The 26,458-nt window shown below is 42.4% G+C and overlaps 1 protein-coding gene and 1 pseudogene across 1 annotated transcript in view; one reads left to right on the forward strand and one right to left on the reverse strand.

Moving 5' to 3' along the window:
• COG5 (component of oligomeric golgi complex 5) overlaps positions 1-26,458 on the reverse strand; it is a 171,703-nt gene that overhangs the window by 50,858 nt on the left and 94,387 nt on the right. The window contains exons 8-11 of the mRNA XM_077338169.1: positions 23,321-23,486; positions 18,940-19,052; positions 18,776-18,853; positions 2,483-2,564 (exon numbers count right to left, since the gene is read on the reverse strand). Coding sequence (XP_077194284.1) covers positions 2,483-2,564; positions 18,776-18,853; positions 18,940-19,052; positions 23,321-23,486 — 439 coding nt within the window. The remainder of the gene's footprint in view (positions 1-2,482; positions 2,565-18,775; positions 18,854-18,939; positions 19,053-23,320; positions 23,487-26,458) is intronic.
• Positions 21,858-22,526, forward strand: LOC143838811 (putative ribosomal protein eL39-like 5 pseudogene; annotated as a pseudogene).

Consider the following 26,458-nt stretch of genomic DNA (forward strand, 5'->3'; position numbering starts at 1 on the left):
AATTTCATCCCATTCATTCTGGTCTGTCCCTCTGGGGCAAGAGAGAACAATTCTGCTCCATCCTCCATATGGCACCCTTTTAAATACTTGAAAATGGTTATCAGATCCCCTCTCAGTTGTCTCTTCTCTAGGCTAAACAGACCAAGCTCCCCCAACCTTTCTTCATATGTGTTGGTCTCCAAACCCCTCACCATCTTTGTTGCCCTCCTCTGGACACATTTCAGTTTGTCAACATCCCTCTTCAACTGGGGTGCCCAAAACTGAACACAGGACTCCAAGTGAGGGTGAACACAGAGCAGAGTAAAGCGGTACCATCACCTCTCATGATCTGGACACGATACTCCGTTTGATACAGCCCAAAATCCCATTCGCCTTTTTAGCCACTGAGTCACACTGCTGACTCATGTTCAATGTATGGTCTACTAAGACTCCTAGATCCTTTTCACACATGCTACTGCCAAGACAAGTCTCCCTCATCTTATATTGGTGTATTTGGATTTTCCTACCTAAATGCAAAACTTTACATTTGTTCCTATTGAACTTCATTTTATTCAGTTTAGCCTACTTCTTGAGCCTATCAAGATCATCCTGTATTCTGTTGCTGTCTTCAGTTGTGTTTGCTACCCCTCCCAGTATAGTATCATCTGCAAATTTAATAAGTATCCCCTCTAATCCCTCATCCAAATCATTTATAACTATGTTGAACAACACAGGCCCCAGGACAGATCCTTGGGGTACTCCACTTGTCACTCTTCAATAACTGGCTGACAAATCGTACCCAGAGGCTACTTGTTAACAGGCTTAGATAGAAATACTTTTGCAAAGGATTGCACCATAATGGCACAGTCTATCTCCCATGATAGTCAACAGGGACATTCTCATTTATTTGAAAGGGAATGGATTGCAGACAATGGGTTGGATCCAAATTAAATTTTCGTATGGCAAAATGCCTCTTTGCTCCCACTGCAGCCCAGTAATCTCCATAAAATACTGCTCCTGAGCCTGAGGGACAGGAGGCCCCAAAGGAATGCTGTGGAAGAGGAAATTTGTTGCTAACCCTCACTTGACTCCTTTTTCATGGGTCTTTGTTAGTAGGCACACAGGCAATATATACCAACTAGGGCTTCAGAATATTCATTCATATTGCATTGTACATATTCAATACTAATTATTCAAGAAAATCCAGTTTTCATTTATCCTCCCAACAGTCCTGAAGATAACATTTCAGTGCAAAAGAAAGAAAAATGCACTCGAGTTATTGCAGAGTATCTAACAGCCAAAGCAGCACCTGTCTGCATGGTACAGAATCAAGGTTTCTTTAAGGCAACACTTTTGGTGCAGGAAAATGACACTTTCCTAGCATACCAAACAACATTTTACAGCTGGAAAAATATACTCTCACTCACGTTAATGTCATCAAAGGTTCTCTGTGACCTTTGGCTGATGGATTCCATGACTACTTACTGGCAAATGACCAGTAAAGCAACTCTTATGCCTTTTGCATTATTCTGTACTACTTAGTAGCTTTTCTTCTTTAGTCATTAAAGAAACAAGTAAAAACAAATCAACATGCAGCTGTAAGCTTCCCTCTTCCCTGTTCATCACCCTTTCACATATCAATTCCTTTTAAAAAGTTGAAAGTTGTGCCTTCTTCAGAGCTGGGACACAAATTGCCCCTTAATGTCACAAAAAATCAGCCTTAGCATTTATTTATTTATTTATTGTATTTATATGCTCCCCTTCCCTGAAGGCTCAGGGCAAACATTTTCATTTCCCTGTCGGTTGAGAAAGTTAAATTCAACAGAGCTCTATAGACACAGAACCATACCCCCTTTCTTGGATATAACTTGGGAAGACTGTACAACTGAAAAAGATGCCATCCCTTGCAGGGTTTTGTGGCTAGACAAGCCCAAAGATACTAGAAATTTCCACATTTCATGACACTGATAATTTACAGAGAATGGCTATCTGATAGACAAGAAGGTGAAAGAGAGAAAAACTCCTATTTCTGATTTTGTTACTAGCTCTAAACCTAGTATCACCAAAAGTTCTGGTCAAATGTCAAATTCTCCATCAGAATTAAAGATGTGTAGACTTTCTATATAGTCATCAGTGAGGTGTGAAGATACCATTTGAACTCTTTGTTTCTAGAAATTTCAGTGGAGCCAAGGGATGAAAATATCTGATCACCTCTACGAATGGAATGGCTGTATTATGCAGAGGTGTCCCATTCCAGTAACTGTGTCCCTGAAGATGGTATACAACTTGATGGAGGCCATCACTCACTCTGCCTTCCTTCACACAGCATCTGAACCATCAATATATGTGGAAGGAGAGATCTTCCCTCACCACTTCTTTCTCTGCCCACTGTCCTTGCCACTACACTTGTAGCAGATGCTGATGGTGAGTCTGAAGACTCAATGCACTTACAGAATCATTCCAAATGGACACAACAGCCACACAGGCTGAATTTGAAACTTACAGTCTGTTGCTGTCAGAAACTGGGAGGCAAGTGTCCGAGTTACCGCTGTCCAAAATGTATACAAAATGTCTGACTGGCCATCCTGGGTGAGAAAAATGAAAATAAGCATTCTGTAGTTCTTATTATATTGCTATTTGTATTAAAAAAGTGTAATAATGCTTATCTCAATTGGTCAATTATACATTACTTACTAACCATGAGCAATTAATTCAACACAGAGGGCACAGAGTTATAAGAAAATAAATTCCTTTGATATAATTGCAGGCCTCACTTAAATACTTGGATCTGAGTACATATATTGTTTTTGAATTTTAAATGGATACACTTACACAACTTATAAAAGGGTTAAATCACTAGTCTATAGTCTAAATTAATACACACTATGCAAAAAACAAGAGGGTAAACACAGAGCAATCACTGGAAAACATTATTGGCTATAAATATAGTCCTGTTTTGTTCCACTGTTATTCTACAACTGTTAGGCTGCAATCCAGTCCTCAGCTATCAATGCTTATACAAGATTTCCCAAAAGTTGTCTGTCCTACAATCACCATTTAATCTTTTCCCCATAACTTTGAGTATAACATTAACTACACTGCCATGTTTTCTTCAATAACCCACCGCTGCCAACTGCTCCTGAATCATCCTTTACTGATTTAATAATTGGTTATAGACCAATCATCTGGGCCTTGAACAAGTTGCAGATGGCCAGTGGCTAAGAGAATGGGCATAAAGGATTAGAAAGCTTAGGTACCTCTAAATTCTGATAACGGGTTTGCAGAGCTGTTGGATGGAATATCTCAAATGTGTAATATGTCAGATAAATGTAACTCTAATATGAAAACGTTTTTGTAATGCTTTGTCCACAATACTGATGATCTTTAGTACTAACCAAACCAAATAAATAAAGAGTAGATTTATCTGTCCCTAAGAAGCCCTGCTTTGAGTGCCCTCAGTTTCTGAGATTAGGCAGGTGGCAACTTGGCAGAGGGCCTTCTCAGTCAGTCCACCAAAACTCTGGAACACTCACACCAGGAAGATTGGTCTATCCTTTCCACCTTCCGCTAGTGAGCAAAGGCTTTGGTTTTCATTTGGCATTCATTACCACAGTGATCACTTCTCCCCAACCAACGTTTTAATTGTTGTTTTATGTATTTGAATTTAGCTCTGTTTTTAGCTGCTTTAATGATGTGTACCTTAGGGGGAGGAGTTGGTTTAATAGCTTTTACATGTTAATTTATTATGTGTGTTTTAATTTGCTAGCCACCTTGGTGGCAATTGGGAAGTCCGAAAGGCAGGATAAAAGTATTGTGAAATCAGTCAATCGATAATATATTTCCAGAGCAACCCTAAGAGATGAGAGCTTGAAATTAGATCCATTAATGCTCAAGGAGGATTCCTACACAGTAAGTGTTCATATCTATGAAGTCTTATGCAGAGGAACTCCAGTATAAGCCCACTGAAATCAATGAGCATAGGTAACTTGTACATAGGATTGCACCATTCATTCACTATATTGATAATCAAATCACTCTCCCTCACGTTGGTTTTCCTTCCCCCACTTTCACATTTATGCTGTGAAAGTGTGTTTGCTTTCTTTTTGAATGCATATTTGTCATTCATTAAAATCAACTAAAATCTTGGCACTAATTGAAAAAAAACAACAACAGAAAGTGTTAATGACCATTTTTAATAGAAGAGCTGAAGCAGAAAGCAGCCACAAGTCAAATGGGAAGGTAAAAGTCTTAAAAATCAACTGCTAGGACTGAGGAGGGGGTGAACAGCAAAAAGGTAGAGCACAATGCAGAGGTGGAACTGCGGGCGAAAGGACAACAGCAAGGAGCAACAGTTCAGAGTAATGCCTGATGGCAGCAGAAAAATGGGCCACAACCTGGAACTAACTCACTCCGGGCATTTCTGTGCTGTTTTTGTATAATTTTATGAAAACATGCCACCATACAAAACAACCACAAAGGCAGACACATAGAACTAACCCCCGTCCCCATGCCATCGCTCAATTTATAACAACATACAATTGAAAATTTAACAAAACTAACATTTTAATGCATCTGCTTTTAAAAATCCCCTGTAGGCTGGGGTTTGGACAAATGTCTCTTGACATAAAAACTTGCTTAGCTTGGACTATTCAGGACAGGGCCGATGTAGAACCACATTGTTTTAGATGTCCGCTGCATAACTTAGAATATATTGTTACAGCTGTTCTGGTATAAATACATTAATGAAAACTAGAGTCAATAAATTTATAATGAATTATTTTACTGAGTTTAAAAACCGAATGAGAACTGTACACAAAGAAAGTTTAAATAAATAAGAGGAGAAAAGAACCCTCGCTTGTAATATTTCCTAGTCACAGACAGTTTATCACCTTGTAATACAATCCCCAGCAGAAGAAGCTCCTGGCAAGACAACTAATGGCTTGCATCCAATTATTTTTTTTAACTCTGTGAGAATAATTTCAATACAATTCCTTCCTCTTAAAAAGGCAATCCAGAAACAAGAGCAAGACTCTCTCGTGATTTTTATGCCAAATAGGTGTATTTGAAATATGTATTGAGAGAAGAGTTGCTTTATCCTGAGTGGTGCCTGGGTAACAATGAACAGTAGTGTGTTTCTTCTGCCAGTATTCACAAAAATAGGGATGTATAAATGCAGCATAAAATCATATTATGAAGGAACAGATTTATGAGACCCCATCTGTTCCCTCAGGTTAATCTCCAGGAGGCTGGAAAACCTGAGCTGTCCCAAGTCTTCACTTGTCAACACCATCCTTTTCCCTTACTTGCTGAATTACTGATAATAAACTGGGTATCAGTTGCTGCAGCTGGATATTTCCTGCTGCCATTTACAAGTTGCGACTCCTGCTTTACTTCTATAAACAAGCATGGAGACACCCCATTGTAAAGCTAAAATGGCTGAGAGCCAATTAGAAGAAGAAGAGTCCATTCTTATATGGTTCTACCAGAAGGAGTCTCAAAGCAGCTTACATTTGCCTTCCCTTCCCTTATTTATTTATTATTTATTGTATTTATATACCACCCTCCCTGAAGGCTCAGGGCGGTTTACGTGGAACAAGAAAAACGATACAGGTAGCTTCCTCTCCCCACAACAGACATGCTGTGAGAGCAGAATCAAAATATCTTGAAAGCTTACTCTGGCAGCTTGTAGGACATCAATGATTTGACTGAGGGATTCTGATATTTTTCCCCTTCTTTTCCTAATCACTTCTTCCAAACTTCTTCCAAACTATTATCAGACAACTGAGAGCACGTGGAGAGAGCTACTGGGGAGAGTTGCTGCTGACCAGGTGAGGCTATTGTGCTGCCTGGGTGAGGTGATTGCTGGGTAATTGTTGGGAGGATTAAAAAGGGCTGCTCCTCACCAGAGGCAGAGCTCAGACAACTGAGAGCACGTGGAGAGAGCTACTGGGGAGAGTTGCTGCTGACCAGGTGAGGCTATTGTTCTGCCTGGGTGAGGTGATTGCTGGGTAATTGTTGGGAGGATTAAAAAGGGCTACTCCTCACCAGAGGCGCGAGCCTTTGGCAAGAGACAAAGGGCTCTTGGCCTGTGGCTCTTAGCCTGTGGTTCTTGGCCGAGCAATTAGAATCAGTAGATTATATCAGTAGATTATATTTCCCTAGTACTTGCACTGCCTAGACATTACAATGGACCTCCAGGACACTCATCCCATCATCTGCAGTGAGTGTGACATGATTGCCTTCCTCCCAGAAGACAAGATGGACTACAGCTGCCCCAAGTGTAAGCTGGTAAAACTTTTGGAGGAAAAGATTAGGGGATTAGAAAACAAAATTATTACTCTGACCCAAAGCAAGAAAGGGGAGGAGTTCGTAGTCCAGAGCTCTGCAACATGGAATAAAGAGAATAAAGAGAATACAACCAGTCCTGAAGAGGACAAGGAGATTGACCACAATAGGGAGCCTCTGCAGGCAGTTCGGAAAAAGACTGAACGGCGAAGGGCGAGACAGTTCTCGGGGCCTTTGGAGCTCCAGAATAGATTTCAGGCCCTTGCAGAGGAGGTGCAAGGGACAACAAGGGAAGAGGTCCCAAAACAAACTCTAAGACAAAGGGAAGAGGCCACGGGGACAGAAGGAAATGGAGTTGAGAAGAAAAAAAAAAGGAGAGTACTGGTAATTGGAGACTCCCTGCTAAGAGGAATGGATCGCCACGTGGCTGGGCCCGACCCCCTAACCCGAGAGGTGTGTTGCTTGCCAGGGGCGAAAATTAAAGATGTTTCAGAAAGGCTGCCCAAACTCCTCAAATCTACGGATCGCTACCCATTTGTGATGGTCCATGTGGGAACGAATGACATGTCCCTGAATACCATCGCTCCTATTAAAAAAGACTATCAAGATCTGGGGAGGAAGCTCAAGCAAATGGGGGCACAAGTGGTATTCTCTTCAATCTTGCCTGTCAAGGGAAGAGGAATGCGTCGGGAGAGGAAGATAATGGAGGTGAATCACTGGCTGCGTAGTTGGTGCCGGCAGGAGAGATTTGGTTTCTGGGACCATGGGATAGGCTTTCTTGAGGAAGGCCTACTAGCACCTGATGGACTGCACTTATCAAAACTGGGGAAGAATGTGTTTGGCAGGAACCTGGGGAGATTCATCAGGAGAGCTTTAAACTAAAGCCACTAGGGGAAGGAGACGATCAACATAGGGAGTGTATGGAAGGAAAACTATCGGAGGCAGCCCAACCGGCAAGGCCAGCTCATAGGGAACCAAAAGTAAAAGGATTCAGATGTCTTTATACTAACGCCCGAAGCATGGGCAATAAAAAGGAAGAGCTGGAACTTCTCATGCTGATGGAAAGGTATGATCTAGTAGGCATCACAGAAACTTGGTGGAATGATTCTCATGACTGGAATGTAATGGTGGATGGATATGAACTGTTCAGAAAAAACAGAATAGATCGAAGAGGTGGAGGAGTGGCACTGTATGTGAGAAAAGGGCTTACCTGTCAGGAAATTCTAGTGAAGGAGAGCATATCTACAGTGGAAAGCATCTGGGTGAAAATAAGCGAGGGGAAAACAAACAGTGTGGTGGTTGGTGTCTGCTACCGACCGCCTGACCAACGAGAGGATGTGGATGCTGCACTTTGTGAGCAGCTTAAGAAAATATCCAAACGGCAGGACCTTGTCATCATGGGTGACTTCAATTTCCCAGATGTGTGCTGGGAAACAAACTCTGCGAAGCGTCCTCAGTCATGCAAGTTTCTGACCTGCCTGGCTGACAATTTCATTTATCAAATGGTAGATGAACCCACAAGAGGTTCAGCCATACTGGACTTAATACTGACCAACAGGCAAGAGTTGGTGGATGAGGTGAAGGAGGTGGGGACCCTAGGGGGAAGTGACCATGTCCTCATAGAATTCCTTTTGCCAAGGAAGCTTGTAGCCAGACGCGGATGTTGGATTTTCGTAGGGCAAACTTTAATAAACTCAGAGACATGATGAGTGTCATACCATGGACGAGAATGCTGGAAGGGAAGGGAGCATGTGAAGGGTGGGCGCTACTCAAACAAGAGCTATTGCATGCTCAATCAATGACTATTCCAGAAAGACGAAAACACTGCAGGAGCTCTAAGAAGCCTATTTGGATGAACAGAGAACTTCAAGAGGAACTAAGAAAGAAAAGGAAAATGTTCAGGAAATGGAGGGAAGGACAGAGCTCTAAAGAAGAGTACCTACAGGTTACTAGGCACTGTAGATCAATCATCAGAAAGGCCAAAGCTGAGAGTGAGCTAAGATTGGCCAGGGAAGCCCATTGTAACAAGAAAAGATTTTTCAGTTACGTGAGGAGCAAACGTAAAGTAAAGGAGGCAATAGGCCCGCTGTTGGGTGCGGATGGACAAACTCTAACGAAAGATGCAGAGAAAGCAGAAAGGCTTAGTGCCTATTTTACATCTGTTTTTTCCCACAGGTCTAAGTGTTTAGGCACATCTAGAGATGGCTGTAGCCAAAGGATAGTGTCTGGGTGGCAGGTTAACATGGATAGAGAGGTGGTCGAGAGGCATTTAGCTGCACTGGATGAGTTCAAATCCCCTGGTCCAGATGAAATGCACCCGAGAGTACTCAAAGAACTTTCCAGAGAACTTGCACAGCCCTTGTCCATCATCTTCGGAACCTCTTTAAGGACTGGAGATGTCCCGGAGGACTGGAAAAGAGCAAACGTTATTCCGATCTTCAAAAAAGGGAGGAAGGATGACCCGGGAAACTACAGACCAGTGAGTCTGACCTCTGTTGTGGGGAAGATAATGGAGCAGATATTAAAGGGAGCGATCTGCAAACATCTGGAGGACAATTTGGTGATCCAAGGAAGTCAGCATGGATTTGTCTCCAACAGGTCCTGCCAGACCAACCTAGTTTCCTTTTTTGACCAAGTAACAGGTTTGCTGGATCGGAAATTTGGTTGATGTCATTTACTTGGATTTTAGTAAAGCTTTTGACAAGGTTCCCCATGATGTTCTGATGGATAAGTTGAAGGACTGCAATCTGGATTTTCAGATCGTTAGGTGGATAGGGAATTGGTTAGAGAACCGCACTCAAAGAGTTGTTGTCAATGGTGTTTCATCAGACTGGAGAGAGGTGAGTAGCGGGGTACCTCAGGGTTCGGTGCTCGGCCCGGTACTTTTTAACATATTTATTAATGATCTAGATGAGGGGGTGGAGGGACTACTCATCAAGTTTGCAGATGACACCAAATTGGGAGGACTGGCAAATACTCCGGAAGATAGAGACAGAGTTCAACGAGATCTGAACACAATGGAAAAATGGGCAAATGAGAACAAGATGCAATTTAATAAAGATAAGTGTAAAGTTCTGCATCTGGGTCAGAAAAATGAAAAGCATGCCTACTGGATGGGGGATACGCTTCTAGGTAGCACTGTGTGTGAACGAGACCTTGGGGTACTTGTGGATTGTAAACTAAACATGAGCAGGCAGTGTGATGCAGCGGTAAAAAAGGCAAATGCCATTTTGGGCTGTATCAACAGAGGCATCACATCAAAATCACAAGATGTCATAGTCCCATTGTATACGGCACTGGTCAGACCACACCTGGAGTACTGTGTGCAGTTCTGGAGGCCTCACTTCAAGAAGGACATCGATAAAATTGAAAGGGTACAGAGGAGAGCGACGAAGATGATCTGGGGCCAAGGGACCAAGCCCTATGAAGATAGGTTGAGGGACTTGGGAATGTTCAGCCTGGAGAAAAGGAGGTTGAGAGGGGACATGATAGCCCTCTTTAAGTATTTGAAAGGTTGTCACTTGGAGGAGGGCAGGATGCTGTTTCTGCTGGCTGCAGAGGAAAGGACATGCAGTAATGGGTTTAAACTTCAAGTACAACGATATAGGCTAGATATCAGGAAAAAGTTTTTCTCAGTCAGAGTCGTTCAGCAGTGGAATAGGCTGCCTAAGGAGGTGGTGAGTGCCCCCTCACTGGAAGTCTTCAAGCAAAGGTTGGATACACACTTTTCTTGGATGCTTTAGGATGCTTAGGGCTAATCCTGCGTTGAGCAGGGGGTTGGACTAGATGGCCTGTATGGCCCCTTCCAACTCTATGATTCTATGATTCTATGATTTTGGTTTCGGGGGGGGGGGGGTTGGGGGTGCTTTGGGATTTACTGTTTTTTCAGTGTTTCTTCTTTTATCTGAGGGGCAGCATTGTTTGCCTTTTCTTCTTGGGGTTGTGTTTCTTTTAAAAGTTGATTTTTACAGAACTTTCAGTTTTACAGTTCTTTCTTTCAGTGTTTTGTTCTGGGGGACCCCCAATTTGGTAGCTGTTGTACTTGTTGCAGTAGGTTGCCAACTTTGGGTAATATTGTTCTGCTCTGGTTTGCTGTCCTGGGGGGGGGGGCACTGTTTGGTTCTCTTGCCAGAGCTGTTCTCACAGAGCAGTTCTGTCAGTGCTCTCTCAGGGTGTCTGGCATCAAGAGAGGAAGGGAAGGCAATTGTAAGCCGCTTTGAGACTCCTTTGGTTAGTGAAAAGTGGGGTACAAAAACCAGCAGCTATTCATCCTCTTGACTTTTCTGTATTTGTTGGGAGGGAGGCTGGATGGGAAAGACTGTGATGATTGAGCATGGATTAAGCACTTAGGCCACCCTGTAAATTTACCAGTAGCTGCTGCATTTCCCACCCTTGGCTTATATACAAGTCAATACATTTGCCCAGATTTTGTGGTAAAATTAAGTGCCTCGGCTTATATGCAGGTTGGCTTATATGCGAGTATATACGGTAAGTTCCATGTATTGTTTTTTATGGTCCATGTAAACCACCCTGAGTCCAGGAGGAGGTGGGAGAGTGTTTTGGCAGAACTAACAGGAACACAAACCCCCTGTTGTGTTCCCAGCAAACATCATACATCAGGGTTCCCAAGACAGTTTCTGTTCTAAAAACTGATCTGAAACCCAATTGAAAATGGGTCTAGTAGTTCTTTGGATCTTGGCAGGGAAGCACTGTACATTTTATTCATTGTTTGTAAAGTGCTCTGAAACCTTCAGATACGAGGAAATGGATAGGTCTGACACAAGTGACCAACAGAGAGGAAATAATTGAGGCAAGCAAGGGCAAACGTAACATGGAGCCTTGAAAGAAAAGGATGATGAAGAAGATGACAAGAAGATACGAGGAAGAGATGAAGCTGAAAGAAGTTTTACAAATATAAAAGGTGCAAGTATTCCGTTGTTTTTAAAGGAGATGTGTCCGGCATGGCTGGGTCACATCTCCATAGTGGTTTAAGGTCAAGGACGGGACTTACACTGCAGTATCACCAAGGAGACAGGCAGACATCCAAAGCAAAATGAAACTGCAGCTGTTGCAGAAGATGAATGCATTGACAATGGTGACCTCACTAACTGTAATTAGCAAGCAGAATGTAAAATGCAGGGTTCACAGTCCTATTTCCTGCAAGAGTGGGCACACCACCTTTTCAATGTGTCCAAATTTGGGGGTGCTTTGTTGCTCACTGAGCTGAGCAATGTGGATACACAGATATCCAGCCTCTTGTCTCAGACATTTTATATCAGCTGTAACTTTGATGGTACATGAAATGGCTTCAGCTTTTTAATTAATAGTAGAATATCTAAGATTCTGTACTAAAGTTATCCACTTATTTATAACTCCTGGCAGTAGACTCCATTGCTTTTGTTCTTCCAGATTGCTGTCCCTGTTGTTTAACTTGCAATGTTGATGTGCATGCATCCCTAAACTTTTGTTTCTTAGGCAGTTCCAAAAGCCCTATCTAGCAGCTTGTGACAATATGTTGGAGAACCCTGAAACACATGAGACAACTTTCTCCCAGCAAAAGCCAGTTTGTTTGGCACACATTTCCAACACCTAAGTGGTTTAAGGTGAAAATGAAACTTCATCGCTGCTAGAACAGAAAAAAAAAGTCCTTTTGCTTGGCGTGAGTGGCCACATCTCTGTAATGCTGCCCATAATGGAACTTGTATTGGAAGCTCACCAAAGCTGTCCACAAGGCCAGACAGTTAAGTCTTGGCTTTGGTTTACTGAAGTTAGTGTATGCAAACTTATGGGCATGCCCAATTTAAAATCACTTGCCTGCAATTATCTTCCATTTCCTAAAGCTTAGACATCAGGTACATGAAAAGCTCATGAGCACCACTTAAATTGTTTTGTGTTGCTGATGGGAATGGGAAATATAAAATGGTGGCACATGTGCTGACTCTACATGCCTCTTCTGAATTCATCCCCAGGCCAATATAGTGCCCTGAATGAACAAGGGCTAATATTCAATCTCCTAATGCAACAAAAAATCAGAGTTGCAGCAGCTAGTCCTAGGCCAACCGGGGAGCAAGCAGTACATGCCAGTGGACACACCAGTTCCATTAACTAATGCTTAACCAGTCTTCTCATAGCTGAGCACTGAGTTAACCCCACTTGAACAACCTGAGAGCTATGAAAGGGCTAGGAGAGGAGTCAAGAATGTTGCTCAGCATAATGCTTCCAGGAAATTTCAGGAATTATCTATGAGATTCCCTAACATACCCACAAATCATTCAAAGGGTCTAGAGTCAGACTCTTTCAACTTTAAAAGGGGTAGAGCAACCAATAACCAGCAATGCCCCCCACACCTCCATTCTCTACTGGCCTTCTGTTGCTAAACAAGGCTTCTACCAATCAGGAACTAAGCCTCCCGCCTAACAATCTTTTTATAAACAAGCTGTTCAGAATGATAGATCACATGAAAATCCATTTCCCATCACCTGACACTTCACACAAGATCTATGCATCCCACTCTATATGGATCCCAGACCAAAATGAGCTGCTGATGCAGAGGTCTCAAATAAGGTAAGGAACTGCTGAGGATGGAGAATGAATATTGATTTATAGGCATTTTGAAGATATTAGCCTTTCTAGCAAATAGAGTGTATCAGGAGAAATTAGATGCAGCATGTCCATGTCACTATTTCCACCCCACCTTCTGATACAACCTTTAAGAACTTAACAGGCTTAAAGCTATGTTAGTCAGCAGTAGTAAAATAAAATTTAAATCCAGTAGTACATTAATGACCCATTTGAGCCAAAATAGACATACACCCAAAAGTTTTACCAAAAACAATGTATATATACAATGTATACACCCAAAAGAGTCTTACGCTCCGCCACCTCCAACTGGCTGCAGATCCCTGGCCCCAGAGAAGCGCGTCGGACCTCAACAAGGGCCAGAGCCTTCTCGGTCCTGGCCCCCACCTGGTGGAATGAGCTTCCTGAGGAGATCAGAGCCCTGCTGAACTTCCACTGTTCCGCAGGGCCTGCAAGAGGGAGCTCTTCCACCAGGCATTTGCTTGAGGCCGACTGACTCAGAACACCTGGTGGTCCCCCCAGATGCCTGCCCACGACTCTCCCAAAGTTACTGTTAATTGTTATTAGATTATAATTGTGGTTTTGTAATCTTTTGATATTTTTGAAAGTTGTTTTGATGTTATAGTCTGCATAATGTTTCATGTAAGTTATAATGTTCTGTGTAAACCGCCCAGAGCTGCAAAGAAATGGGCGGTATAGAAATCTAAATAAATAAATAAATAAATAAATAAATAAATAATAAATAAGCTCTGATTCATGAAAGCTTAATGGGGGGAGAGGATTGGTCTTTAATGTGATACTTGACTTGAATTGTGTTAAACCTTTAAAATTAATTGAGAGATTCACCAGCTTGAAGATTATGTTTAGATTTACTCTTTGGTGAGTTTTTAGGGGAAGACAATTTCAAAGCTGAGGGGCAGATACCAAGAATCCCTGTACCCTGTAGCTTTGGCTTTCTCTTCCACCAAAGACTCATTCTATATCAACAGAGGCATCACATCAAAATCACAAGATGTATACCGCATTGGTCAGACTCCATTTGGAGCACTGTGTGCAGTTCTGGAGGCAACACTTCAAAAAGACATGGACAAAATTGGGAAGGTTCAGAGGAGAGCAACGAGAATGATCCAGGGCCTGGGGACCAAGCCCTATGACGAAAGGCTGAGAGACTTGGAAATGTTCAGCCTGGAAAAGAAGAAGTTGAGAGGGAACATGATTGCTCTCTTAAGTATTTGAAAGGTTGTCACTTAGAGGAGGGCAGGCAAAGGTTCCTGTTGGCAGCAGAGGATTGAAACCACAGTAATGGGTTTAAACTACATGGAGAATGATATTGACTAGATATCAGGAAAAAAATTAATAGAGCAGTTCAGCAGTGGAATTGACTGCCTAAGGAGGTGGAGTGACAGTGTTCAAGCAGCGGCTGGACAGATACTTATCCTGGATGCTTTAGGCTGATCCTGCATTGTTGAAATATTAAGGCAATATTCCGATAATCAGCAGAGTGTATAACAACTAAAAGCTACACCAGAAGCCATGTGTTTCTTGTGTGCGCGCAAGTAAGAAAACAAAGAAAGCTAAGATTTCTCTTTATCTTTGCAAGCTATTTTAACTACTATAGGAAAGCCATTTCTAGATAAGATAGTGGAGAGACAGAGTTCTAATCTATTCTAACTAGGATGGAGAGAGATACACAAATCCATCCTGCACTCATGGTGCCAAGATGGAGATTGTGGCAGTGTGTGTTAGAGAGGGAATGAAGGAGGAAGTAAGAAAGTCCCCTGAGAGTACCAATCCTTATATCAAAGGATCAGTAATAAAGTTAGAACGGATCTTCTGTGTCCTGGCCCATCTGTCTTTCTAATGCTCTGAGAGTCCCCTCTGGAATCTGAGGCTAAGAGACATCGCAAAGTTCTTCATTTCCAACAAGACCAAGCCTGATCCAAGCGTGGAAGTAGAGAGATGTTTTTATTATTATTTATTAGATTTATAGTCCACCTTCCTCCTGGGACTCAAGGCTGATCACATAACAATATACCTCCATAAAACCCCAGCCCCTTAAAACTCAGTTTAAAATAAGTCACTAATGTCAAGATGGCTAAAACAGATTGTTCATGTGGAGATGGCTGTAAGCAGCACCATCTCCAACAATAGCAATAAAAAGACAAAGATGCTTCATGAACAAATAGCCCAAACAAAGTAGATCTGCTTTCTAAAAAGAACCAAAACAAAACAAAAAACTTATTTCTGCTTTTGTCAGCAAGATCTGCCAAGAGAAACAAACTGTGTGTCATACAGTCATTGTTTAATTTTAGTACTGCAAAAGATTTGCATACATGGTTTTTCCTTCCCATTTAAAAAGTAGAAAATGTGAGAATTAATCTAGCTGTCCAGAAATAGAAAGGTTTCCTCTCCCTGCCCGCCTGATGCATAAAATCAGAGCTTAAACATGAGGGGAAGGGCGGGTTCTCTCCTCATACATTATTACAGATAAATGATTTTGGCAGTACTGTTCTCAGCCTTTTGGAAAATCATTAATCAAATTCTTCTAAATAAGAACATAAAACAATACACATGAATGGATAAGAATAAGTATTCACACTGGAGCTCCTGGTAGCAAAGAACAGTGGTGATTGTCTTTCAGAGACGAAGCTGCCAAAAAGGAGAGAAGCAGATGGCTAAATCATACTACATGCCATACGAAGGCACTGTCTTAATAAAGCAAAAATATTAATTAGTCAGTCCACACAGTATTACTGGGAAAGGCAACAGTGATAATTAATAAAGGGACATAATGTTATCTTCTAGATTCCATCAAGTAAAACAAAGAGCAGCCATGCCAATAACTGGGGCCTCAAATAATAAAACATAAGTAGAAGTCTCTTCTGTGCATCTACAGGGGTGGGGGAAATCAGTGATCCTGCCACAGTACCGCCACTGACAGCCCTTCACATTACCCAGAAACCAGATCTGGAGGCTCCCTCCAGGATGGGCTTCTTGGGGCATAGGGAAGGAAGAGGGGAAAACCCAGAGAATGGGCTTGGGAGACCAATCTGCAAACCTCAAAATGGTTTTCCTTAGTAAGACACGGCAATTTGGAGTGCTTTAATGAATGATTTCTAACACTGTTTTGAGGTTCTGTCTTATAGTGAGCCAAATCACTGGTCTAATCAAGGTCAGTATTGTCTGCTCTGACTTCTAGGAGGTGCTTTGACACAATAGGGTTACACTCAAATATTGCATGGTCACCTGTACAGTAATATGTGTGTTCCTGAGCATCTGCAGACCTGCTGTGGAGAGATTTCAAAGCTCAAAAAGTCCAGAGGAAACTTATTCCTCCATCTCTACATTTATTTCCTGCATTTTCCAGCATAATAGGAGGGGGTGGAGTGCTCTTCCTTCAGTTCCTCACTGTGGCCATTGGGGAGAGATAGCCAAACATATTAGAAACATCAGAGCTCACAACACAGTAGGAGGCAGGGATGTGTGACTGCACACATTACCACAGGATAAACAACAGTTACAAGTAAGTGTAACTCTGCTTTCTTCACCATGATGTGTGTGCAGTCCCACGTAAGAGAGAAGCAAGCTAACTTACTAATTCTGGAAGGCAGGTGTGAGCTTCTAGTAATAATACCTTTCTGACTGACTCTTTCTACTACAAAGCCTTATGTTTCAGGCTAATAACACTTTCTTAAGCTATCTATAGTTACTGAAATATTTATGATGAGATGTTTTTGTTCTAGTGTTTCCCCAAATACTCTAGTAAAGGGGTCCTCAAATTTTTGAGTGGTAGCCTGGGCAGATAATGTTTTAGCCCACATCAAAACTGTCAAGATTCATACGGCCCTCTAGGATCAGAAAAGCTACCATGTCCATATAATCAGAATAAAGGCAGCTAAGGATTTTGTCCTTAGGTTTACTATCAGATGTTAAACACCTCTATGACCCATTATGCACGGGGGTTTTAGCGCACATTTGGGGTGGAATGGCGGCGACTAAAATCACGGATAACGCACGGAGCCGGCTGCAACCGGCTGCAGCTTCGGTGCATGCCGCCGAAAAAGCCGCGTCAGTGAAACGCGGAAGAAAGCGCAGCTTCCGGGTGAGCGGGGCGCAACCAGAAGCGGCGCCCGGATCGGCGCGTGCATAATCGGTTACTCTGGGTTTTGCCGCCGTCGCGCCCCGCCCCGTGTATAACCGGTATGCGTCGCGTCTTCCCCCTCCGCGTTTTCCATGTGACCCGAAATCGCCGTTTCGGCGGCCGTGCATAATGGGCCTATGCCAAGCAACTTGGCCACTTGGAGCATCTGTTCCCCCATAAAGCCTTAAATCCTTTCTGGGAGATACTTGAGTGGGGTCCCCCACAGTATCATCAGGGGAAGGTTGCAATGCCGATTTTAAGCTGCAGTGTGACATGATGGCATACATCTCAGGTTCAAGTTAGCAAAGTGTATGGAAGACAGCCTCAGGCGGGTTGATAAAGTGCTCTAAGCTCAGGCTTGAGCAGTTGAAGATAGTCCTCCCAATTGGCCAAAAAGATGTCATGAAGTATCTCTGTGTCAGAACGACAGACTGCTAAGACAAGGTCAGTCAAGATTCAGTTGACAACCTCAGTTACCCAACTGGAATATTGGAGCTCACATCACTGACATTCAGTCCAAATGTGGGGATGGGATCCAAGGAGGAGCTGAGCCTGATCTGAAATAGGAGCCATAGCAGGTGCTGGTTTCTCCCCCGGGGTTTTGGAACTGGAGTCTTTCTTTATGTTTTGATTTTTTTTGTCTCTCTCTTGACAAGGGGCTCTGAATGAGACCTGTGGGTTCCAGTGAAGAAGACCTTGAAGTTTTAGTCTTCTGAAGTAGAGATATAATTCTAATGGTAGGACCTGCTGGAACCAATTGTATGCAAGGTCTTGGGCTTGGGAACCAATGAGGCCAGAACCCAAAGTGGAGCCAAGGTGCCCTTGATTGTCTTAGGTGGGATCAATGCCAAGTGGGCCCATTTCCCATACCACCTTGAGCCTGGAAGCTCTGTCTGAACAGGCCTTGGCAAAAAAATTTTGGCACACAATCCCACATTGTGGGCCTCACCCAGACACAGCATATACAATGAGTGTTCATTTTTGCTATGCACTTTTTAAACAGGACCTCAGATACCATACAGGGACCACAGACGGGCATAAATACCAAAAATATATTCTTTTTAAAAATGGTTACTAGGAACCAATGACATCCAAAAGAAAATCAAAGCTCTTCAAAATTACAGAGGAAAAAAGAATGCTAAAGAACAATCTTACATATAGCAACAGCTAGGAGCATCCAATTCTTGCAGTGGCAAAAAAGGAACTGAGGGAGAGGAGCAACCTGTCTCTGGAGCAAATTCACACATGCAAAAGCTCCACGAAACAGGGCACCCTCATTTTAGTTTTCAAAGCTAGGAACAAAATGTCTGTGACTGGCCTGTGCAGGCACAGTTCTGTGACTGCATCAGAAGTCAGAAGATAAAGTCCCTGTTTAACTTTGGATTCAAGCCATGAAAGATTGAGACCTAATTTAAAATGTGGCTGCAGGAAAGCAAAACTGTACCCATCAATTAACTTTGTTATGCCAGCTTTCTCCTCTTGCCAGTTTTTCACTTAATTATATATTACTCTTGAATTTTAAATGAAGCAATCTCGGTCTAGGTTCAAATACATATCCTGCCACGAAAGCTTACTGGGTGACCTTGGGCCTGTCCCATTTTCTCAGCTAAACTCACTCTCAGCATTGTTGTGAAAAGAAAATGGGGGGAGAGAAATGATATAAGCCACTTTAGATCTTTATTTGGAAGAAAGACAGAGTGTTAAGTGAAGTAAATAAATAAATTAAATGAAAGTTACTAAACTGTTTTGGCAAGACCCTACTTAGCTAGAAGGAGAGGGATGGAAAGTTACCTTTGCTAGTTCATCAATGAAACACACATGTGTAACAGGATCTCTTTTCTTGGACAACACTTTCTGCAGGTGCTGCACCTATAAAATGAAGAGACATTGTTGGAAATGGTTTATTTTTCAAAAATTAGACCATAATGTGAACAGATGTTTAAATGACCAAATACCTGTCCACAAGCTGCACAGATCTGATCCATTAATTTTTCCATGTTTGTCCACAGAGCTGCTCTAAAGGCTGCCATGTTTCCTGGTGTTGGCATAGTGGCTCGCCCAGGACCACCTAAACAGGTTTTAAGTGAAAATATGCATCAAAACTGAACATACAAAATTACATTGAGCAGCAACTGGCCAAACTATAGGTCTCCAGTTGTCCATGGACTACAATTCCCATGAGTCCCTGCACATGTCAGCACACGCTGGCAAAGGTTCATGGGAATTATAGTCCACAGAGATCTGGAAGACCACAGTTTGGTCACCCCTGCTCTAGATGTAAGATCACTTTTGACATAAGATGCAGATATTCAAGGATGCAGATATTCTTGGATGCTTTAGGATGCTTAGGGCTGATCCTGTGTTGAGCAGGGGGTTGGACTAGATGGCCTGTATGGCCCCTTCCAACTCTATGATTCTATGATTCTATGATTCTATGATTCTAAGGGCCAATGCTCCCTTAGGCAGGCAGGGAGCAGCAACAGAACCTTGGATTGGAGAAGTTCTAGCCTCTGTTTTGTCATGAAACTCACTGAGTAGTCTTCTGAAAATCTCTACCTACTGCTTATTTCCTAGAGATGTTCAAAAGATTAAATGAGCCGCAAGGGAGTGGCGGGCTATAAATCTAATAATAATAATAATAATAATAATAATAATAATAATAATAATAATAATAATAATAAACAGAGTGTCTCTCATATATACTATCCTGAGCTCCTTGGAGGGAAAGTATCACACAATTAGTCAGGCCAGAGGTTATGAATAGTTTCTCCATTCAGGATAGTGTGCACTGTGTCTGCTTGGGCTCTTTCAATGGCAAATCTTGCTTTATGGAACTAGGTTATGCAGGACACAAGGAAGGCACCCCCCCCCCTTGAAGACGGTGAAGGTTCTGTGAGGCAGAGCTTTTCCAAGGTGCTTTTGCTGGCTTTAGAGTACTGGTCAGTTCTGACAAATGGATAAACAGCTTGATCTCTTCTTGTTATGCTTATTGCATTTTTGAAAAATGAGATTTAGTGATGGAAGCCACTTTGAACTTTGCTGACTTGGAGAAAAAACAAGATATATGTATACTACATAAAACAGACAACTGTAAAAGTGCTTATCCAAGGTAAGACAAGGAGCATTTTCCAAAAGGTTATGAAACATGGATCGAATTGGCAATTAAGGAATTATAATGCATTCTGATATATTAATTGAAGCTAATGAAGTATATGCTCAAAATAATATGGGTACTTTCTAAAATCTCTGCTTCTAAATGCTATCATTTATATATTTATTCATTTATTTATTAAATTTCTTAAATTTGTATTCCACCCTATGTGTCACTATTTCATGCTTCCAGGTCCTGAGAACCAGCGTGGTGTAGTGGACTGGAGCAGCGGCTTCTAATCTGGTGAACTGGGTCTGATGCCCTGAAGCCAGCTGGGTGACCTTGGGCTCACCACAGCACTGACAAAGCTGTTCTGATTGAGCAGGAATATCAGGGCTCTCTCAGCCTCACCTCCCTCACAGGGTGTCTGTTGTGGGGAGAGGAAAGGGAAAGCGACTGTAAACCGCTTTAAGACTCCTAGTAGAAAAAAGTAGCATATAAAACCAGTTCTTCTTCTTCTTCTTCTTCTTCTTCTTCTTCTTCTTCTTCTTCTTCTTCTTCTTCTTCTTCTTCTTCTTCTTCTTCTTCTTTTCTTCTTCAAAAGGTTTCTCAGACATTCTATCAACAGTCTTCTCAAAAGCCATATAACTAGCCCAGTATTACTAATGTAGACTGCACACACACCCCAGCCTGATGGCTGTTGGAGGAGCCATTGCCATATCTGAGTAGGGGCTTCAAGCTAATGGAAATTTTGTAAAACATCTGTGACTTTCTAAACTAAGAGGCCTGCCTCATATTTATCAGCTAGGGCATGTATAGAGGAAGGGACAGAAGAATTGCATTCTACCATTTTCTTCTGAAATCGTTAAAAAAGCTGTGCTGAGGATATGCATTTGGACATTTTCTTCTTAATAAATACTTTATAACTTTGATACTGATAGTGGTTCTTTGTACCATATAGACTTCCACTGTCTTGAGCATACTATTCTAACATGAGAGCCAGGAGGAAGGGAGGGCAGTCAGTTTGCAAGGGGCTACTCCCCCCATGGCATACGAGGCAGTAAGCTATTTCAACAGTAACCAGGCACTAAATAGTGGGAGACACCAGGCCAGGACTCGGATCTGAGAAGGGGAGCTGGGAGTCCTGGTTAGAAATGGGCATGAACTATAACACAACCTCCTAAAAGACTACAAAATGGGGAGGCTTGTGGTTCGCGAACGGGCATTCGTGAAGCCACGATCCCGACAACTGCATGCACCTTGATGGCCTTGGTGGTTTGTGGCGGATAGAGTTTGCTTTTAGATAGGGAAGTCTTTTCACACTCCTCCACACCCCAACTGAGTTGGGAGGGAATGGGAGATCAAGCAAAGGCTGCCCGCTGGCCCAAGAGTGGCCAGTGCAGCCTTTGCATGCTTCGCTGCACCCTGCCCGAGTCAGGGGACGCAGGAGATTAAGGTAAGGCTGCCTGCTGGCCCCATAGTAGCTGGCATGGCCTTTGCATGCTCCTCTACACCCTGCCCGAATTGGTGTGGGTGGGAAATTGAGGAAAGGCTGCCCAGTGGCCCCAAAAGGACGGTGCAACCTTTGCACGCTCCTGCACACCCCGCCTAAGTTGCGGGGGGAGATCGTGCTCCTCCATCCACCCTACTTCCTTCCTCTCTCTCAATTATTTTTAAAATGCACATAGGTTCTTTACAATTATTCAAATACCCATGGATATTTACAGTGACTATATATTTAAAAATCAATTTTAAAGTACCAGGCTCTTCCACTGTGACATTATGGTGACCAGTTGTCAGGTCTTCATCCTGTCCTCCCACAAAACATTCAAGATCAACAGTTTCTTGTTAACAAGCAGAAACAGACCCAGCTGATTCTGCAATGGAGCTGCATGAAAACTGGTAATAAGATCAGATACAACGCCAAAAGAAGGCACTGGAGAAGGAGCAAACTAAGCCTGTAAAGAGAAGCCCTTGTGGCCCATCTTATCCTGCAGCGAGACCTCAGATGGCCCCTTGCTACCAACCTGCCACGGGCTGGTTTTCAAAGATGACTCGTGCTGTGCATATTTTCTTTTATAAACCTTTAGTTTCACAAAGAGTTTTGGGGAAGAATTAAAATTGAATAATGGGGAAGAAATTAAGTACCAGTTCTTTAATAAAAAGTACAAAACTCTATTTTTAAATTACCATGAGCAAACTGACCATTAAAGCTCCCTTGTTCCTAGGTATATAGTCTTGGGAGAAAATACTACTGAAATTTAGCAGGACTTGCTTCTGCATAAACAACGAGATTGGATAGTGAAACATCAAATGCCTAAGAAAAACAGTTACATTTTCATGAAACATAAACCCACCCTCCCTTCCTTCCTTCCTTCCTTCCTTCCTTCCTTCCTTCCTTCCTTCCTTCCTTCCTTCCTTCCTTCCTTCCATATTCCCCAGATCAGTTGTTGTTCTCAAAGATCTCCAGCCCCCACCTGGAGTTTGGTAGCTGTGTGCACATGGGGGAGGGTTGGGGGATAAAATCTGGCTGGGAAGGTGGGTGGGTGACCACTTCCTAGGGGCAAAAGTGACAGGATTGTGCCACACCCAGAAACCATGTCCACGATAAGGGGATGGCACACCCCTCCACAGTGAATTTTTCATCTCTAACACACCACGGGAGACAGCCCACCACATAACGAACCCAACAAACTGAACCAGTCTGCAAAAATAACAGGGTTTGTTTAAGTTTGGGGTTTGATGTTCACATCCCCAGCCCATGAACCCACACAAACCTCAATTTTTCAGCTTCATGCCTACCCCTAGTCCTGGTCTTCTTAGTGGGCAATTCCTACAAACGCCAGATGGTGGCAGCAGTTGAACGGAAAGAGAGAAAAGCCCCTCTACTTGGTGGGAAAACCACGTGAGTTATATATGCTAGGAAGAGACCTAAATGGCTAAAACAGCTACAAGAGACATGGTGAACAATCACATGTCTCTTTTTTATCTGGCTTAAAAAAAGTAGAACAATGCCACGTTTCAGCTAAAAATGGCTTTGCATTCGGTCAACTTCATTTCCCTTAATGCAGATTTTCCACACCAGAGATTGTGGGGTAACCACACCAAAAGAAAAAAGCTTACTGAACATTAAGGTATGATGAAAAATTATATGAAAGATCAGAATTGTGTTCTATTCCCTTTTTGATATGATGTTATATTACTAGGCATCATTCTATTACAGATTATTTAAAAAACAATAGTACCTCGAACCATTGCTTGTGAAGGCTGAGTCAAAACTTTAATATCCAGGGCATTGTTGATGTTCTCCTCCAGGGATACACAATATCCATCCACAACATTTGTGATCGTGTCTTTTAAGGTTCCCAAATTATAGAAAACTTGAAGAGCAGTTCCAACTTGTGTAGGGTTCTAAGAAGAGATAGAGAAGATCAAACACCAGAAAGCATCTTTATGTTCTTGCTATGAATTAATTCAGTCCTCAGCCCTGATGTTCGTTCTGTCTACCTATCTACCTGACTTGTGATGGTATGCAACAATAAACATATATAAAAACAGTACAACAATCCCACGCAACCGTTAAACCACATTAGTCCCTCACAACCCAGCACCTCCAGAGGGTAAGTAGAGATGGAAGAGAAGGAAGAGGGGGCCCCAAGATCTTCCTTAGCCTAGCCTCAATCAAATGTCTGGTGGAAGAGCTCATCTAACAAACAGCTCCAAGAGAGCCCTTAGCTCTTCTGGGAACTCACTCTTCCAAACAGGGGTCAGGACTGAAAAGAACCTAGCCTTGGTCTTTTCAAACCTGCAGAGCAAAGAGCCCTGTTGGGGACATAGGGAGCTAGGCAGCCCCTCAGCCCATTTTTGTTTGTGCAGCTCCAAGGTATACCCTGGAAGACAATAGCAGAGAGGGCACTGGAGAGCAGTCTCACTGATGGCTTCAGAAGGATGGCTATGGCAGTCTTTCCCTAGCTCATCTGCTAAGTCATCTGGGGCATCAGATCCTGCAGAGCATTCTGGAATCCTATTGGATACAAGTCTCCTCAGGTGAGCATAAATGTGGTCTCTGTCTATACAGGGAGGGAGTGGGTCACTGATTTGAGGCATCAGGGCAAAGTGCTCTGACCACTGCAGATTTCTGAGATTATATCAGATCCTCATTGATCCCCACCCCACAGATCAAATCCAGGGGTGTCCTACTTGATGTGTGAGACTAAGTAACTGACTGGGAGGGTCCTAATGTTATGATATAAAAAAAGAGGGAACAAAGTAATTCTACCTATCTACATAAGCTAGGAACCTAAAAGGTTGAGCAGCAGCAAAATAATTATTAAATATTTAAGTGCAAATATTTAAATACATGTGCACATATAAAACTTAAAAACATCAACATCTATCATGCACAAACCCCAAATCTTTTGACACATGGATAAATGACCATATAACCGAATGCGTTTCTACCCTCCTTGGGGTCTTCTTCAGTGGTCCAATATTTGAATGCACTCATGTGATGTAATAATGGGGACTACAAGGTGGTGAACAATATGAAATGAGAGGCTCTCACACTAATGAAAGGTATCCAAATATATCTCTTGGAGCTCCCCAATTAGAATATTTTGTCTTCAAAATGCCACCCTTGTAGAAGCCCTCTCTAAAACTGAGTGTATTCTCATGAGTCTCGTGCCATGAACTTAAGTCCTAATGTTGTCATGGTGGACACCAGGTCCGAAAACTGTGAGGTGCTGATTTTCTCCACATGATTATTGAAGTCTCCCAGGATTATTATCCTGGGGAACAGCAATGCCCATCTAGTCACCGGCTCCAAGAGATTTGGCAGGGCATCTGCCATTGCAGTAGGTGTTCCATCCCCTTAAATCAGTTTGGTTGCTCTTTTCTGCACCTTTTCCAGGGCTATATCATCCTTTTTTGAGGTGTAGGTTTGTACAGGCACCTGATGATACTGGTATAGTGTCCAGAATACATGAGGTGATGGTACCCTTTACTCTGTTCTGGTAAGATCTCACTTAGATTACTGCATTCAGTTTTGGGCACCACAATTGAAGAAGGATGCAGACAAACTGGAGCATGTCCAGAGGAGGGCTACAAAAAGGGTGAGGGAACTTGGTCTGCTTAGCCTGGAAAGAAGATGACTAAGATAGCCATCTTCAAGTATTTGAAGGGCTGCCACATAGAGGATGGAGCAGTTGTTTTCTATCACCCAGAACCAATGGGATGAAAGTAATTCAAAAGAATTTTCAGCTAAACATCCAGAAGAAGTTCCTTAAAGTTAGAGCAGTTCCTCAGTGGAACGGGCTTCCTCAGGAGGTGGTAGGTTCCCCTTCTTTGAAAGTTTTTAAGCAGAAGCTAGATAGCCATTTGACAGAAATGCTAATTCTGTGAGCTTAGGTAGATTGCAAGTGAGTGGACAGAAGGGATTGTGTAGGTGCTTGGCTCTTGTGGCCATTTCCTGCATTCTGCAGTGGGTTGGGCTACATGACCCTGGGGAACCTTCCAACTCTATGATTCTGTGACTCTATGATTCATTAATGTGGAGTGCAAAGATGTAATATTGTGTATGAAACATAAATTTCAGCAAGATCACTTCTGTCTCAATATGCAATTATTATTTAATGAGCAGCCTCAGAGAGAGAACAAAATCAAGAACCTATGGGTCTAAAGGGGATAAAAGAGAAAAAGAAATAAGTTAAATCAGATTATCAATCCAATGAGGAAGAAAAATTATATTTGGTTTCCTGTAGAAGACCTCATGGGCTGTCAGACAAAGTTTCAACTCTGCTGTAAGCAGATGCGGTCTATTAATGGTGCATATGTATTCATATCTCACATAATGAAATTATTTCAGAACCTGTTAACAATCAACAGTCAACAGCACAACATTGAAATGGAATTACAGAGTCTGGGGTGGCATTTAACACAATGTATCTGGAAGGGATCAGCGTCATATATTAACAACCTCATTTCTGAAATGTGCCAGAGAAATACTAAAAGTCACTGGGAGTACACTATAGAGGGATATAAATTAAAACACAGACAACTAAAACTGGACCCTTACAACCAAGTAACCCAGTAGAACTGCATATATAACAGGTAAATAAAACAGGATTCTTGATAGATTTAGAGCATTGGATAAAAGAGGAAAGCAGCACTGGCTGATACTATGTCACAGGCTGTTTCTATATGGAAGTTTTCTTCATTTTGGCTATGAAACCCCCTCCCAACAGCATCCACACTATGTCATGGTCTAATGGTACTTCAGTTGTTGTTATGCTCTCTCCCAAAAGCCTGCCTTTCTCTCCATTCTTACTAGGATGAAAGAAGTCCTAATAGATTATCAAAGTGTCTGGATGGAAATGCATGCATTT

The sequence above is a fragment of the Paroedura picta genome, chromosome 5 (assembly GCF_049243985.1).
Source record: "Paroedura picta isolate Pp20150507F chromosome 5, Ppicta_v3.0, whole genome shotgun sequence".
NCBI lineage: Eukaryota > Metazoa > Chordata > Lepidosauria > Squamata > Gekkonidae > Paroedura > Paroedura picta.